This window comes from Oncorhynchus mykiss, chromosome 25, assembly GCF_013265735.2.
Source record: "Oncorhynchus mykiss isolate Arlee chromosome 25, USDA_OmykA_1.1, whole genome shotgun sequence".
Lineage (NCBI taxonomy): Eukaryota > Metazoa > Chordata > Actinopteri > Salmoniformes > Salmonidae > Oncorhynchus > Oncorhynchus mykiss.
In genome coordinates, this window is record NC_048589.1 from 46,138,983 (window position 1) to 46,155,498 (window position 16,516).

The following is a 16,516-nucleotide window of genomic DNA, read 5'->3' on the forward strand; positions in this document are numbered from 1 at the left end:
AATCAAGCTGTAGAAACATCTCAAGGATGATCAATGGAAACAGGAAGCACCTGAGATCAATTTTGAGTCCCCTAGCAAAGGGTCTGAATACTTATGTCAATTAGATTTCTGTATTTCATTTTCAATACATTTGCTAAGATTTCTAAAAACAATGTTGCCACTTCATCATTATGGGGTATTGTGATGTCATTATGGGGTATTGTGATGTCATTATGGGGTGTCGTGTGTAGATGGGTGAGAAAACAAATCAATTGAATCCATTTTGAATTCAGGCTGTAACACAACAAAATGTGGAATAAATCAATCAATCAAATAAATGTATGGAGGAGAGGAGAGGAGAGGAGAGGAGAGGAGAGGAGAGGAGAGGAGAGGAGAGGAGAGGAGGAGAAGAGAAGAGGAGAGCTCTGCTGCCATCCCAGGTAGAGGGTGGGATACTGGAGGCTGAGGAGGAGAGGAGAAGAGGAGAGGAGGAGAGCTCTGGTGCCATCCCAGGTAGAGGGCAGGATACTGGAGGCTGAGGAGGAGAGGAGGAGAGGAGAGGAGGAAAGGAGAAGAGGAGGAGAGGAGGGGAGAAGAGGAGAGGAGGAGAGCTCTGCTGCTATCCCAGGTAGAGGGCAGGATACTGGAGGCTGAGGAGGGGAGGAGAGGAGGAGAGGAGAGGAGGAGAGCTCTGATGCTATCCCAGGTAGAGGGCAGGATACTGGAGGCTGAGGAGCAGAGGAGAAGAGGAGAGGAGGAGAGGAGAGGAGGAGAGCTCTAATGCTATCCCAGGTAGAGGGCAGGATACTGGAGGCTGAGGAGGAGAGGAGAAGAGGAGAGGAGGAGAGCTCTGGTGCCATCCCAGGTAGAGGGCAGGATACTGGAGGCTGAGGAGGAGAGGAGGAGAGGAGAGGAGGAAAGGAGAAGAGGAGGAGAGGAGGGGAGAAGAGGAGAGGAGGAGAGCTCTGCTGCTATCCCAGGTAGAGGGCAGGATACTGGAGGCTGAGGAGGGGAGGAGAGGAGGAGAGGAGAGGAGGAGAGCTCTGATGCTATCCCAGGTAGAGGGCAGGATACTGGAGGCTGAGGAGGAGAGGAGAGGAGAGGAGGAGAGGAGAGGAGGAGAGCTCTGCTGCTATCCCAGGTAGAGGGCAGGATACTGGAGGCTGAGGAGGAGAGGAGAGGAGAGGAGAGGAGAGGAGAGGAGAGGAGAGGAGAGGAGAGGAGAGGAGAGGAGAGGAGAGGAGGAGAGGAGAGGAGGAGAGCTCTGCTGCCATCCCAGGTAGAGGGCAGGATACTGGAGGCTTGCATGAAGCAGGAATATGGTGCGATGCTGTGTCCCAAAACTAGCTGGACCCCCTGCCTGCTTCTCTATCTGTGGTGTCATTTACTGTATGAAGCTTTGGTCTGCAGGTCACGGAGACACTCATCCTATAATAGAGGTCCCGGAGACACTCATCCCATCATAGAGGTCACGGAGACACTCATCCCATCATAGAGGTCATAGACATGTAAATGTCCCCCAGCCTGTCTGTCCCAGCGAGGTATAGAGGGAGATCTGCTGCTGTTATACTGCCTTCACAATCCACGAGTCAAGTCCCTCCCCAAGCCCTACTTATCCCTCACCCTATTGTTCCTATAGATACTCCTTCAGGAGAACAGCCCGGTGGGTTGGGGGATATTGTTAGGTTAAAGAAACCCAGGTTAGGACAACAGGGAAATAACATCCCACAACTCAGACTGTTAGAGGGTTAGAGGCAACAGGAAGTTATACAGGAAGGAGTTGTCTTGTTTGAGGGCGGGTTAGAGGCCAGAGGAGGCTTCCAGAGGAGGCTACACAGGAAGGTGATGTTTTTTTTTAAAGCTTTGTTAAAGCCTCAGACAGGAGATATTTGTTAGGAAACAGTGTTTTCAACCTGAATGGGTAACAGAGGAGAGGCAGAGAGCAGTGAGCTGAGGGAGGAGAGGGGTAGAGAGGGGAGGCAGGGGGTAGAGAGGGGAGGCAGGGGGTAGAGAGGGGAGGCAGGGGGTAGAGAGGGGTAGAGAAGGAGGTAGAGAGGGCAGGGTAGAGAGGGGTAGAGAAGGAGGTAGAAAGGGAGGTAGAGAGGGGTAGAGGGGTAGAGAAGGAGGTAGAGAGGGGTAGAGAGGGGAGGCAGGGGGTAGAGAGGGGTAGAGAAGGAGGTAGAGAGGGGTAGAGATGGGACGCAGGGGGTAGAGAGGGGTAGAGAGGGGACGCAGGGGGTAGAGAAGGAGGTAGAGAGGGGTAGAGAGGGGAGGCAGGGGGTAGAGAGGGGTAGAGAAGGGGGTAGAGAGGGGATGCAGGGGGTCGAGTGGGGTAGAGAAGGGGGTAGAGGGGGTAGGCAGGGGGTAGAGAGGGGTAGAGAGGGGAGGCAGGGGGTAGAGAGGGGTAGAGAAGGGGGTAGAGAGGGGAGGCAGGGGTTAGAGAGGGGTAGAGAGGGGAGGCAGGGGGTAGAGAGGGGTAGAGAAGGGGGTAGAGAGGGGTAGAGAAGGGGGTAGAGAGGGGAGGCAGAGGGTAGAGAGGGGTAGAGAGGGGAGGCAGGGGGTAGAGAGGGGTGGAGAGGGGTAGAGAGGGGAGGCAGGGGGTAGAGGGGTATAGAAGGAGTTAGAGAGGGGAGGCAGGGGGTAGAGAGAGGGTAGAGAGGGGAGATGGGGTAGAGAGGAGAGAGGGGGTAGAGAAGGAGGTAGAGAGGGGAGACAGGGGGTAGAGAAGGGGAGACAGGGGGTAGAGAGGGTTAGAGAAGGAGGTAGAGAGGGGTAGAGGGAGGGTAGAGAGGGGAGACGGGGTAGAGAAGAGGAGACAGGGGGTAGAGAGGGGTAGAGAAGGGGAGACAGGGGGTAGAGAGGGGAGAGAAGAGGAGACAGGGGTAGAAAGGGGAGAGAGGAGGTAGAGAGGGGAAGACAAGGGGAGGAGAGGGGAGGAATGGAGAGGGCAGAAGTGGAGAGGGGGGGCATAGAAAGGAGAGGAGAACCAGAGCAGCTGTGTGGTCTCACCAGAAGAAGAAAACAGACGGAAAACTGACCCTAGGACAGATTCTAACAGGAGACTGTTAACATCACCAGTTACACCCGGGTGGACACCAGACAGACAACAACACCTCTCCTCGAGCAGCAATGAAGCCGTGGTCCCTCTCTTCTGACGAGGTGCTGTGGTGCACCAGGTGTCAACTGGGAAGCCTTTAGGAGGGTGACTGTCCTCTCCCCTTTTCTCCCTCCTTCCCTTCCTTCAGTTCGGGGTTATAGTCTCTGGGGTGGGGGAAGGGGTTAGGGTGGAGCAGGGTGGGGTCCAGGACCGTGGGAGGGGGTGTAGTCTCTGGGGCAGGGGGAGGGGTTAGGGTGGAGCAGGGTGGGGTCCAGGACCGTGGCAGGGGGTGTGGTCAGATACAGGTGGAGGGGTTAGGGTGGAGCAGGGTGGGGTCCAGGGGCAGGGAGGGGTTAGGGTGGAGCAGGGTGGGATCCAGGGGCAGGGAGGAGTTATAGTCTCTGGGGTTAGGGTGGAGCAGGGTGGGGTCCAGGGGCAGGGAGGGGGTGTGGTCAGATACAGGTGGAGGGCTGTGCAGAGGGGTGTTGCTTCCTGTTCCTCAGACCACATGACTTCTCCTTGAAACCAAGACACATCTGCTGAGACACATCCACCAGGGCCGAGGCCACCGTTAGACCTACACAGAGACAGGAAGTGATGAATTAGTAACAGGAAGTGATGTATAAGTAACAGGATATGGTGTAACCAAGACAGACAGACAGACAGACAGACAGACAGACAGACAGACAGACAGACAGACAGACAGACAGACAGACAGACAAACAGGTTAGTAACAGATCTATTAGGGTACTGGCCACCGTTAGACAGACAGACAGACAGACAGACAGACAGACAGGTTAGTAAAATATCTGTTAGGGTACTGGCCACCGTTAGACAGACAGACAGGTTAGTAAAATATCTGTTAGGGTACTGGCCACCGTTAGACAGGTCGTCTACTGGTTAGAGCGTTGGACTAGTAACCGAATCCCCGAGCTGACAAGGTACAAATCTGTCGTTCTGCCCCTGAACAGGCAGTTAACCCACTGTTCCCAGGCCGTCATTGAAAATAAGAATTTGTTCTTAACTGACTTGCCTGGTTAAATAAAGGTAAAAAAGCAAAATGTATTAGCAAACAGGAAGTGATGTCTTAGGACAAATATGTTTATCATAAACCAATATGGGCCTTAGGATACAGTGGTGGCTAGTGGCACTTTAATTTAGAAGATGGCAGCCATTTGCAGAAGTGAACAAGAAGGATTAGCGCTGTACGGTATAGATGAACTTTTTAGATACGTAAAAAAATGTTTGGTACTAGGATTTTTGTTACTTTCAGTACTTCTGTCAAATGTGTCTCACGTCGTCTACTAATTGAGAGAGGATCAAGCGTTTCTCCTGTCTGTTCCAGTAACTGTTGACGAGGAACTCTGGGAGTCTGGGCTGCATCATGTTCGACTGCCCAGAAGTCTTCAATAAATGGCATTAAGAAATGTTGAAACGGTTCATTAATGTTCACAAAACAATGTTTTACAAGATGACAGCGGTAGCTTCCAGCTATGTAGGCTAACTTTCCTAGCTAGCTGACGTTAACAGTACTTTCTTTGTGATGAGGCAAAAATATGCTGATTTCAAAGTTGATTGTCACCATTAACTTGATTCATTCACTTCATCATCATCTCTCAAGCAGAGATACTGGAGGAAAATATCTCTCTGCCTTCACCAACCAAACTTCCTGTGTGTGCAAAGCGCATAGCAAAGTGGCTCATGCATCATGAATGAAGACATTAAACACAGCGTACAATTATATAAAATAAGAGATTGCTTCTTCTATGCAAATGATGTTGATCAGTACCATCAAATACATCCCAAATGGAAGAGAAACAGACTGTGAATCATCCCAAATGGAAGAGAAACAGACTGTGAATCATCCCAAATGGAAGAGAAACAGACTGTGAATCATCCCAAATGGAAGAGAAACAGACTGTGAATCATCCCAAATGGAAGAGAAACAGACTGTGAATCATCCCAAATGGAAGAGAAACAGACTGTGAATCATCCCAAATGGAAGAGAAACAGACTGTGAATCATCCCAAACCAGCTCTGAACGCATGGACACCCTCCTATTGAATAATACTTATTCACCTGTATTGTAGATAGATAGGCCTACGTAGCCTAGGATGTAGCATCTTACCCAGATATTTAATACAGATTTACCATTCAAATACATGATTACCATTATGCTATAGACCTACGCTATCTACACGGGGGAGGTGTGTGTGTCGCTGGGGGAGGTGTGTGTGTCGCTGGGGGAGGTGTGTGTGTCGCTGGGGGAGGTGTGTGTGTGTCGCTGGGGCAGGTGTGTGTGTGTCTAGAGGAGGTGTGTGTCTAGAGGAGGTGTGTGTGTCACTGGGGGATATGTGTGTGTCTAGAGAAGGTGTGTGTGTCGCTGGGGGAGGTTTGTGTGTCTAGAGAAGGTGTGTGTGTCGCTGGGGGAGGTGTGTGTGTCTAGAGGAGGTGTGTGTGTCGCTGGGGGAGGTGTGTGTCGCTGGGGGAGGTGTGTGTGTCTAGAGGAGGTGTGTGTGTCTACAGGAGGTGTGTGTGTCTACAGGAGGTGTGTGTGTCGCTGGGGGAGGTGTGTGTGTCGCTGGGGGGTGTGTGTGTGTTTGCTGGGGAGATAAAGCGGAGAGACTGGGGAGAGGCTGGGGGAGACTGGGAGAGACGGGAGAGACTGGGAGAGACGGGAGAGACTGGGGAGAGACTGGGAGAGACTGGGAGAGACTGGGGAGAGACTGGGGAGAGACTGGGGAGAGACGGGAGAGACTGGGGAGAGACGGGAGAGACTGGGGAGAGACGGGAGAGACTGGGGAGAGGCTGGGAGAGACTGGGAGAGACTGGGGAGAGACGGGAGAGACTGGGAGAGACTGGAGGGAGAGACGGGAGAGACGGGAGAGACTGGGAGAGACGGGAGAGACTGGGAGAGACTGGGAGAGACGGGAGAGACTGGGGAGAGACGGGAGAGACTGGGGAGAGGCTTGGAGAAACTGGGAGAGACTGGGAGAGACTGGGAGAGACTGGGAGAGACGGGAGAGACTGGGAGAGACTGGAGGGAGAGACGGGAGAGACTGGAGGGAGAGACTGGGGGGAGACTGCGGGGAGACTGGGGGGAGAGACTGGGGGAGAGACTGGGGGGGAGACTGGGGGGGGAGACTGGGGGGAGACTGGGGGGGAGAGACTGGGGGGGAGACTGGGGGGGAGACTGCGGGGAGACTGGGGGGAGAGACTGGGGGAGAGACTGGGGGGGAGACTGGGGGGGAGAGACTGGGGGGAGAGACTGGGGGGAGACTGGGGGGGGACTGAGGGGGAGACTGGGAGAGACTGGAGAGAGACTGGGGGAGAGACTGGGGGAGAGACTGGGGGAGAGACTGGGGGAGAGACTGGGGGAGACTGGGGGAGACTGGGGAGAGACTGGGGAGAGACTGGGGAGAGACTGGGGAGAGACTGGGGGAGAGAAGAGAGAGACTGGGGAGAGACTGGGAGGAGACTGGGGAGAGACTGGGGGGAGACTGGGGGGAGACTGGGGGGAGACTGGGGGGAGACTGGGGGGAGACTGGGGGAGAGACTGGGGGAGAGACTGGGGGAGAGACTGGGGGAGAGATTGGGGACAGACAGACAGACAGACAGACAGACATAGAAAACATAAACAGAAGGAGGGTATTCCTGTATCTTACCAGACTGACCGGGCGGGGGGATGCCCCCGGTGCCTCTGGGTAAACGGACAAAGATGGAGAGGACAGCAGCCTTGTTCCCAAAACACGGCTCCAGGGCGATGGGCTTGGGCACCGTCTGGACAGGAGAGAGATGTTAGAGCAGGGTGTGAATTACGGGGGAGGCAGGGGGAGCTAAAATCCACTGACTGAGACGTTAGCTCCCCTAAATGAGATGTTAGCTCCCCTAAATGAGACGTTAGCTCCCCTAAATGAGATGTTAGCTCCCCTAAATGAGAAGTTAGCTCCCCTAAATGAGACGTTAGCTCCCCTAAATGAGACGTTAGCTACACTAAATGAGACGTTAGCTCCCCTAAATGAGACGTTAGCTCCCCTAAATGAGATGTTAGCTCCCCCGTTAGCTCCCCTAAATGAGACGTTAGCTCCCCTAAATGAGACGTTAGCTCCCCTAAATGAGACGTTTGCTCCCCTAAATGAGATGTTAGCTCCCCTAAATGAGACGTTAGCTCCCCTAAATGAGACGTTAGCTCCCCTAAATGAGACGTTAGCTCCCCTAACAAAAGGGTAGGGGGTCTCTACATTACGCTCATTTAACCATTCTCCTATTTGTTTAAAATGTAGTGGTAAATACGACAGTAAAATCGTCCAAATAAAACGAACACCCCCACGTTTGTGTCATGGTTTAAACCATTTATTTCTATGTGGCGGGGCTGTCCACTCTCAGCTAAGCTCCTTTACCTATACATTTTGCTTTGTACTTCCACACTTCAACATTTGTTTGATTGCCTTTATTCCAACGCATTAGATTTATCCGTTGATATATTATTGTTTGCTTTTGTCAGTCAGCTGTTGTTCAGGTGGGCAGACCTACAGGTGAGTTTAAGGTGGGTAGACCTACAGGTGTTGTTCAGGTGGGTAGGCCTACAGGTGTTGTTCAGGTGGGTAGGCCTACAGGTGTTGTTCAGGTGGGTAGGCCTACAGGTGTTGTTCAGGTGGGTAGGCCTACAGGTGTTGTTCAGGTGGGTAGGCCTACAGGTGTTGTTCAGGTGGGTAGACCTACAGGTGTTGTTCTCCATCAGTGGCCAGAAGTAGTAGACCATAGTAGACCATTTATATTAGCTATTAGCTACCAATATCGCTAGACACCGACATCGCTAGACACCGACATCGCTAGACACCGACATCGCTAGACACCGACATCGCTAAGCACCGACATCGCTAGACACCGACATCGCTAGACACCGACATCGCTAGACACCGACATCGCTAAGCACCGACATCGCTAGACACCGACATCCCTAGACACCGACATCGCTAGACACCGACATCGCTAGACACCAATATCACTAGATACCGATATCGCTAGACACCGATATCACTAGATACCGATATCACTAGACACCAATATCACTAGACACCAATATCACTAGACCCCAACATCACTAGACACCAACATCACTAGACACCAACATCACTAGACCCCAACATCACTAGACACCAATATCACTAGACACCAATATCACTAGACACCAACATCACTAGACACCAATATCACTAGACACCAATATCACTAGAGAACTAGACACCAACATCACTAGACACCAATATCACTAGACACCAATATCACTAGAGAACTAGACACCAATATCACTAGACACCAATATCACTAGACAACTAGTCTACAGCTAGTCACCAATGCATCCAATCCATCAAACAAGTAGGCGATACGTTAATGACAGTTGTCCACCACAGCAGACACAGCCGCCCTGGGGAGGACAACTGGAGGACAACTGGAGGACAACTGGAGGACAACTGGTAGACAACTGGAGGACAACTTTAGGACAACTGGAGGACAACTGGTAGACAACTGGAGGACAACTGGTAGACAACTGGTGGACAACTGGTAGACAACTGGTAGACAACTGGAGGACAACTGGAGGACAACTGGTAGACAACTGGTGGACAACTGGTAGACAACTGGAGGACAACTGGTAGACAACTGGTAGACAACTGGTAGACAACTGGAGGACAACTGGAGGACAACTGGTAGACAACTGGAGGACAACTGGAGGACAACTGGAGGACAACTGGAGGACAACTGGTAGACAACTGGAGGAACCTTAATCCTTTAATCTTGATATTCCCCATCCCGCGTGCGGGAGCGTAATCATCACCTGACAATAATTAGCATAACGCAACGGACATAAATATTCCTAGAAAATATTCCTATTCATGAAAATCACAAATGAAATATATTGAGACACAGTTTAGCCTTTTGTTAATCACCCTGTCATCTCAGATTTTCAAAATATGCTTTACAGCCAAAGCTAGACAAGCATTTGTGTAAGTTTATCATAGCCTAGCATAGCATTATGCCTGTAAGTTTATCGATAGCCTAGCATAGCATTATGCCTTGCTAGCAGCAGGCAACCTTGTCACGGGAATCAGAAAAGCAATCAAATTAAATTGTTTACCTTTGATGAGCTTCGGATGTTTTCACTCACGAGACTCCCAGGTAGATAGCCAAAGTACATTTTTTCCCAAAAGATTATTTTTGTAGGCGAAATAACCCCATTTGTTCTTCACGTTTGGCTGAGAAATCGACCGGAAATTACAGTCACGAAAACTGTGAAAAATATAAAAAATTAGCTCCATAATATCGACAGAAACATGGCAAACGTTGTTTATAATCCATCCTCAAGGTGTTTTTCTAATATCTATTCGATAATATATCCATCGGGACAATTCCTTTTTCTCTAGGACCGATTGGAGTAATGGCTGCCTCTGTATTTTACACGAGAATCTCTCTCGGAGCCACCATGTGACCACTTACGCAATGTGGCCGCCTACGGCTATTCTTCAACATAAATGCGTAAAACTACGTCACAATACTGTAGACACCTTGGGGAATACGGAGAAAGCGTAATCTGGTTTATAGCCCATTCACAGCTCAATAGAGACTCATTGGAACGCAGCGCTTTCAAAACATGAGGCACTTCCGGATTGGATTTTTCTCAGGCTTTCGCCTGCAACATCAGTTCTGTTATACTCACAGACAATATCTTTACAGTTTTGGAAACGTTAGAGTGTTTTCTATCCTAAGCTGTCAATTATATGCATATTCTAGCATCTTGTCCTGACAAAATATCCCGTTTAAAAAGTGAACGTGAAAATTCTGCCCCCTAGTACCTCACTTGATCAGGCTATTTGTTTTATCAAAGGACCCAACAGAGCACCTGGTGATATAATGGTTTTATTTATTTATATTTTACTGATTTATAAATCTCATTTATTTGTCACATTATTATTATATATATATTTGTTTTATATGTTAATGACAGTAGGCTATATGATAATGACAGTAGGCTATATGTTAATGAGTAGGCTAAACGTTAATGACAGTAGTCAATGTGTTAATGACATTAGGCCTATACGTTTTCAGTTATAAGAAGTTAACAGGGAGAGACAGGGATGGGCAGACAGACATGGAGAGAGAGAGAGACAGGCAGACAGACCGACCGACAGGGGGAGGGAGAGACAGACATGGAGAGAGATGTGCAGACATGCAGAGAGAGAGACAGGCAGACACACCGACCGACAGGGGGAGGGAGAGACAGACATGGAGAGATGGGCAGACAGACATGGAGAGAGATGGGCAGACAGACAGGGAGAGAGGCAGGCAGACAGACAGAGACAGGGAGAGCAAGGCTATGCTCACTGAGTCTGTACATAGTCAAAGCTTTCCTTAACTTTGGGTCAGTTACAGGTATTCTGCCACTGTGTACTCTCTGTTTAGGGCCAAATAGCATTCTAGTTTGCTCTGTTCTATATCCCTCTCTCTATCCCTCTCTATCCCTCTCTCTATCCCCCTCTCTATCCCCCTCTCTACCCCCTCTCTCTATACCCCTCTCTACCCCCTCTCTATCCCTCTCTCTATCCCTCTCTCTATCCCCCTCTCTATCCCCCTCTCTACCCCCCTCTCTACCCCCTCTATATCCCTCTCTATATCCCTCTCTCTATCCCTATCTCTATCCCCCTCTATATCCCTCTCTCTATCCCTCTCTCTATCCCCCTCTCTATCCCCTCTCTCTATCCCTCTCTCTACCCCCCTCTCTCTACCCCTCTCTCTATCACTCTCTCTAATCCTCTCTCTATCCCTCTCTCTACCCCCCTCTCTATCCCCCTCTCTCTACCCCTCTCTCTATCCCTCTCTCTATCCCCCTCTCTATCCCCCTCTCTATCCCCCTCTCTATCCCTCTCTCTATCCCTCTCTCTATCCCCCTCTCTATCCCCTCTCTCTATCCCTCTCTCTACCCCCCTCACTCTACCCCTCTCTCTATCACTCTCTCTAATCCTCTCTCTATCCCTCTCTCTATCCCCCTCTCTATCCCCTCTCTCTACCCCTCTCTCTATCCCTCTCTCTATCCCCCTCTCTATCCCCTCTCTCTATCCCTCTCTCTACCCCCCTCTCTCTACCCCTCTCTCTATCACTCTCTCTAATCCTCTCTCTACCCCCCTCTCTATCCCCCTCTCTCTACCCCTCTCTCTATCCCTCTCTCTATCCCCCTCTCTATCCCCCTCTCTATCCCCTCTCTATATCCCTCTCTCTATCCCTATCTCTATCCCTCTCTCTATCCCCCTCTCTATCCCTCTCTCTATCCCTCTCTCTATCCCCCTCTCTATCCCCTCTCTCTATCCCTCTCTCTACCCCCCTCACTCTACCCCTCTCTCTATCACTCTCTCTAATCCTCTCTCTATCCCTCTCTCTATCCCCCTCTCTATCCCCTCTCTCTACCCCTCTCTCTATCCCTCTCTCCATCCCTCTCTCTATCCCCCTCTCTATCCCCTCTCTATCCCCTCTCTCTACCCCTCTCTCTATCCCTCTCTCTATCCCTCTCTCCATCCCTCTCTCTATCCCTCTCTCTATCCCCCTCTCTATCCCCTCTCTATCCCCTCTCTCTACCCCTCTCTCTATCCCTCTCTCTATCCCTCTCTCCAGCCCCCTCTCTATCGCTATCAATTCAATTCCATTTAAGTGGCTTCACTGACATGGTAAACATCTGTTTACATTGCCAGAGCAAGTGAAATAAATAATAAATAAAAGTGAAATAAACAAAAATGAACAGTAAACATCAGACTCCAAACTTCCAAAAGACTTTTCAAATGTCATATTCTGTCTATATTACAGTGTTGTAACGATGTGCAAATAGTTAAAGAACACAAGGGAAAATAAATAAATATGGGATGTATTTACAATGGTGTTTGTTCTTCACTGGTTGCCCTTTTCTTGTGGCAACAGGTCACAAATATTGCTGCTGTGATGCACACTGTGGTATTTCACCCAGTAGATATGGGAGTTTATCAAAATGTGGTTTCTTTTCTAATTCGTTGTGGGTCTGTGTGATCTGAGGGAAATGGCTCCTGAGCTGGACAGCTAAATGGGCAATGGCATCGCTCGCTCGCTCGCTCGCTCGCTCACTCACTCACTCACTCACTCACTCACTCACTCACTCACTCACTCACTCACTCACTCACTCACTCACTCACTCACACAGTCCAACACTCCACACACTCTCTTAAACAGAGAGAACACACACACCTAACTAGGGAGGAAGTGACACGGAGAACACACACACACCTCTTTCCGAGTGAGAACACACAGAGAAAGACAGTAATCATATTCATATTCTGACCCATTTTACACATTTATCCTCCTCTCTCTCTCTTCTCTTCCCTCCCTCTCTCTCCTCCCTCTCTCTTCCCTCCATCTCTCCTCCCTCTCTCCTTTCTCTTCCCTCTCTCTTCCCTCCCTCTCTTCCCTCCCTCAATCTCTCCTCTCCTCATCTCCCTCTCTCTCTCCTCCCTCTCTCCTCCCTCTCTCTCTCTTCCCTCCCTCTCTCTTCCCTCCCTCTCTCCTCTCCTTATCTCCCTCTCTCTCCTCCCTCTCTCTCTCCTCCCTCTCTCTCTCTCTCCCCTCCCTCTCTCTTCCCTCCCTCTTCCCTCCCTCTCTTCCCTCCCTCAATCTCTCCTCTCCCTCTCTCTCTCCTCCCTCTCTCTCTCCTCCCTCTCTCTCTCCTCCCTCTCTCTCCTCCCTCTCTCTTCCCTCCCTCTCTCCTCTCCTTATCTCCCTCTCTCTCTCCTCCCTCTCTCTCTCTCTCCTCCCTCTCTCTCTCCTCCCTCTCTCTCTCCTCCCTCTCTCTCTCCCCTCCCTCTCTCTTCCCCTCCCTATCTCTTCCCCTCCCTCTCTCTTCCCTCCCTCTCTCTTCCCTGCCTCTCTCCTCTTCCTTCTCTGAAGCTGTCCTTTCATCCAGACTGAAACTTTCCTTTAGGTTGTCAGGAGAAACCTGGCACATCCATCTTCCATTCCTACAACTAGTTGAAATACTAATAATACAGTGGGGCAAAAAGGTATTTAGTCGGCCACCAATTGTGCAAGTTCTCCCACTTAAAAATATGAGAGAGGCCTGTAATTCTCATCAAAGGTACACTTCATCTATGACAGACAAAATGAGAAAAAAAATTCCAGAAAATCACATTGTAGGATTTTTATGAATTTATTTGCAAATTATGGTGGAAAATAAGTATTTGGTCAATAACAAAAGTTTATCTCAATGCTTTGTTATATACCCTTTGTTGGCAATGACAGAGGTCAAACATTTTCTGTAAGTCTGCACAAGGTTTTCACACACTGTTGCTGGTATTTTGGCCCATTCCTCCATGCAGATCTCCTCTATAGCAGTGATGTTTTGGGGCTGTTGCTGGGCAACACGGACTTTCAACTCCCTCCAAAGATTTTCTATGGGGTTGAGATCTGGAGACTGGCTAGGCCACTCCAGGACCTTGAAATGCTTCTTACGAAGCCACTCCTTCGTTGCCCGGGCGGTGTGTTTGGGATCATTGTCATGCTGAAAGACCCAGCCACGTTTCATCTTCAATGCCCTTGCTGATGGAAGGAGGTTTTCACTCAAAATCTCACGATACATTGCCCCATTCATTCTTTCCTTTACACGGATCAGTTGTCCTGGTCCCTTTGCAGAAAAACAGCCCCAAAGCATGATGTTTCCACCCCCATGCTTCACAGTAGGTATGGTGTTCTTTGGATGTAACTCAGCATTCTTTGTCCTCCAAATACGAGTTGAGTTTTTACCAAAAAGTTATATTTTGGTTTCATCTGACCATATGACATTCTCCCAATCTTCTTCTGGATCATCCAAATGCTCTCTAGCAAACTTCAGACAGGCCTGGACATGTACTGGCTTAAGCAGGGGGACACGTCTGGCACTGCAGGATTTGAGTCCCTGGCGGCGTAGTGTGTTATTGATGGTAGGCTTTGCTCACCGTTCTTGTGATAATTTTGACCCCACGGGGTGAGATCTTGCGTGGAGCCCCAGATCGAGGGAGATTATCAGTGGTCTTGCATGTCTTCTATTTCCTAATAATTGCTCCCACAGTTGATTTCTTCAAACCAAGCTGCTTACCTATTGCAGATTCCTATTGACAGCTCTTTGGTCTTGGCCATAGTGGAGTTTGGAGTGTGACTGTTTGAGGTTGTGGACAGGTGTCTTTTATACTGATAACAAGTTCAAACAGGTACCATTAATACAGGTAACGAGTGGTGGACAGAGGAGCCTCTTAAAGAAGTTACAGGTCTGTGAGTGCCAGAAATCTTGCTTGTTTGTAGGTGACCAAATACTTATTTTCCACCATAATTTGCAAATAAATTCATTAAAAATCCTACAATGTGATTTTCTGGATTTTGTTTCCTCATTTTGTCTGTCATAGTTGAAGTGTACCTATGATGAAAATTACAGGCCTCTCTCATCTTTTTAAGTGGGATAACTTGCACAATTGGTGGCTGACTAAATACTTTCTTTGCCCCACTGTACCGCTAGTTCTACATACCGGTGGTTCTAAATACCGCTAGTTCTACATATTGCTAGTTCTACATACCGCTAGTTCTACATACCGCTAGTTCTACATACCGCTAGTTCTCCATACCGCTAGTTCTACATACCGCTAGTTCTATATACCGCTAGTTCTACATACCGCTAGTTCTACATACCGCTAGTTCTACATACCGCTAGTTCTATATACTGCTAGTTCTATATACCGCTAGTTCTATATACTATACCGCTAGTTTATATACCGCTAGTTTATATACTGCTAGTTTATACATACCGCTAGTTCTACATACCGCTAGTTCTATATACCGCTAGTTCTACATAACGCTAGTTCTACATACCGCTAGTTCTATATACCGCTAGTTCTATATAGCGCTAGTTCTACATACAGCTAGTTCTATATACCGCTAGTTCTATATACCGCTAGTTATACATACCGCTAGTTTATATACTTCTAGTTCTATATACTGCTAGTTCTACATACTGCTAGTTCTAGATACTGCTAGTTCTACATACCGCTAGTTCTACATATCGCTAGTTTATATACTTCTAGTTCTACATACCGCTAGTTCTATATACCGCTAGTTCTATATACTGCTAGTTCTACATACTGCTAGTTTATATACTGCTAGTTCTATATACTGCTAGTTCTACATACTGCTAGTTCTATATACCGCTAGTTTATATACTGCTAGTTCTATATACTGCTAGTTCTATATACCGCTAGTTCTATATACCGCTAGTTCTATATACCGCTAGTTCTATATACTGCTAGTTCTATATACCGCTAGTTCTAGTTCTATATACCGCTAGTTCTACATACCGCTAGTTCTACATACCGCTAGTTCTATATACCGCTAGTTCTATATACTGCTAGTTCTATATACCGCTAGTTCTATATATGTTAAGGTGCGTGAATGAGGACCCAAAAGCGAATTAACGTAAACAGAACTTCTTTAATAACAAAACATAGGTAGGCTCAGATGGACCGGCAGATTCCGACAGGACAGGACAAGGTTGCAGCAAACATGACGATAGTCTGGTTCAGGCATGAAAAACACAAACAAGAATCCGACAAAGACAGGAACAAAAACAGAGAGAGATATAGAGGACTAATCAGAGGGAAAAAGGGAACAGGTGGGAAAAGGGGTGACGAGGTAGTTAGGAGGAGACAAGGAACAGCTGGGGGAAAGAGGGGGAGAAAAGGTAACCTAATAACGACCAGCAGAGGGAGACAGGGTGAAGGGAAAGGACAGAAACAAGACACAACATGACAATACATGACAGTATACCTGTTTGAGCTTCAGTTAGACAGATTCCATTTGGTTTCTCAAGGGCAGACTGTGCATTCTTCACACTGTGTCAGGCTGAACCTGCCCTGAGGTTATTTGGTACTTGTATATTTTGTATGATATTACGTGGGTCTACTGCAACATTGATAAGAGGTAGTGGGTCTACTGCAACATTGATAAGAGGTAGTAGTCCTACTGAAACACTGATAAGAGGTAGTAGTCCTACTGAAACATTGATAAGAGGTAGTAGTCCTACTGAAACATTGATAAGAGGTAGTAGTCCTACTGAAACATTGATAAGAGGTAGTAGGTACTACTGAAACATTGATAAGAGGTAGTAGGTCTACTGAAACATTGATAAGAGGTAGTAGTCCTACTGAAACATTGATAAGAGGTAGTACTCCTACTGAAACATTGATAAGAGGTAGTGGGTCTACTGAAACATTGATAAGAGGTAGTAGTCCTACTGAAACATTGATAAGAGGTAGTAGGTCTACTGAAACATTGATAAGAGGTAGTAGGTCTACTGAAACATTGATAAGAGGTAGTGGGTCTACTGAAACATTGATAAGATGTAGTAGTCCT

The 16,516-nt window shown here is 48.4% G+C and overlaps 1 protein-coding gene across 5 annotated transcripts in view; it reads right to left on the reverse strand.

Moving 5' to 3' along the window:
- Positions 1-2,847: 2,847 nt before the first annotated feature.
- LOC110505955 (attractin) overlaps positions 2,848-16,516 on the reverse strand; it is a 252,686-nt gene continuing 239,017 nt past the window's right edge. For all 5 annotated transcript variants that reach the window (XM_036962391.1, XM_036962390.1, XM_036962389.1 and 2 more), the window contains exons 28-29: positions 6,742-6,856; positions 2,848-3,653 (exon numbers count right to left, since the gene is read on the reverse strand). In XM_036962391.1, the coding sequence (XP_036818286.1) occupies positions 3,529-3,653; positions 6,742-6,856 (240 nt within the window). In that variant the 3' untranslated portion in view covers positions 2,848-3,528. The remainder of the gene's footprint in view (positions 3,654-6,741; positions 6,857-16,516) is intronic.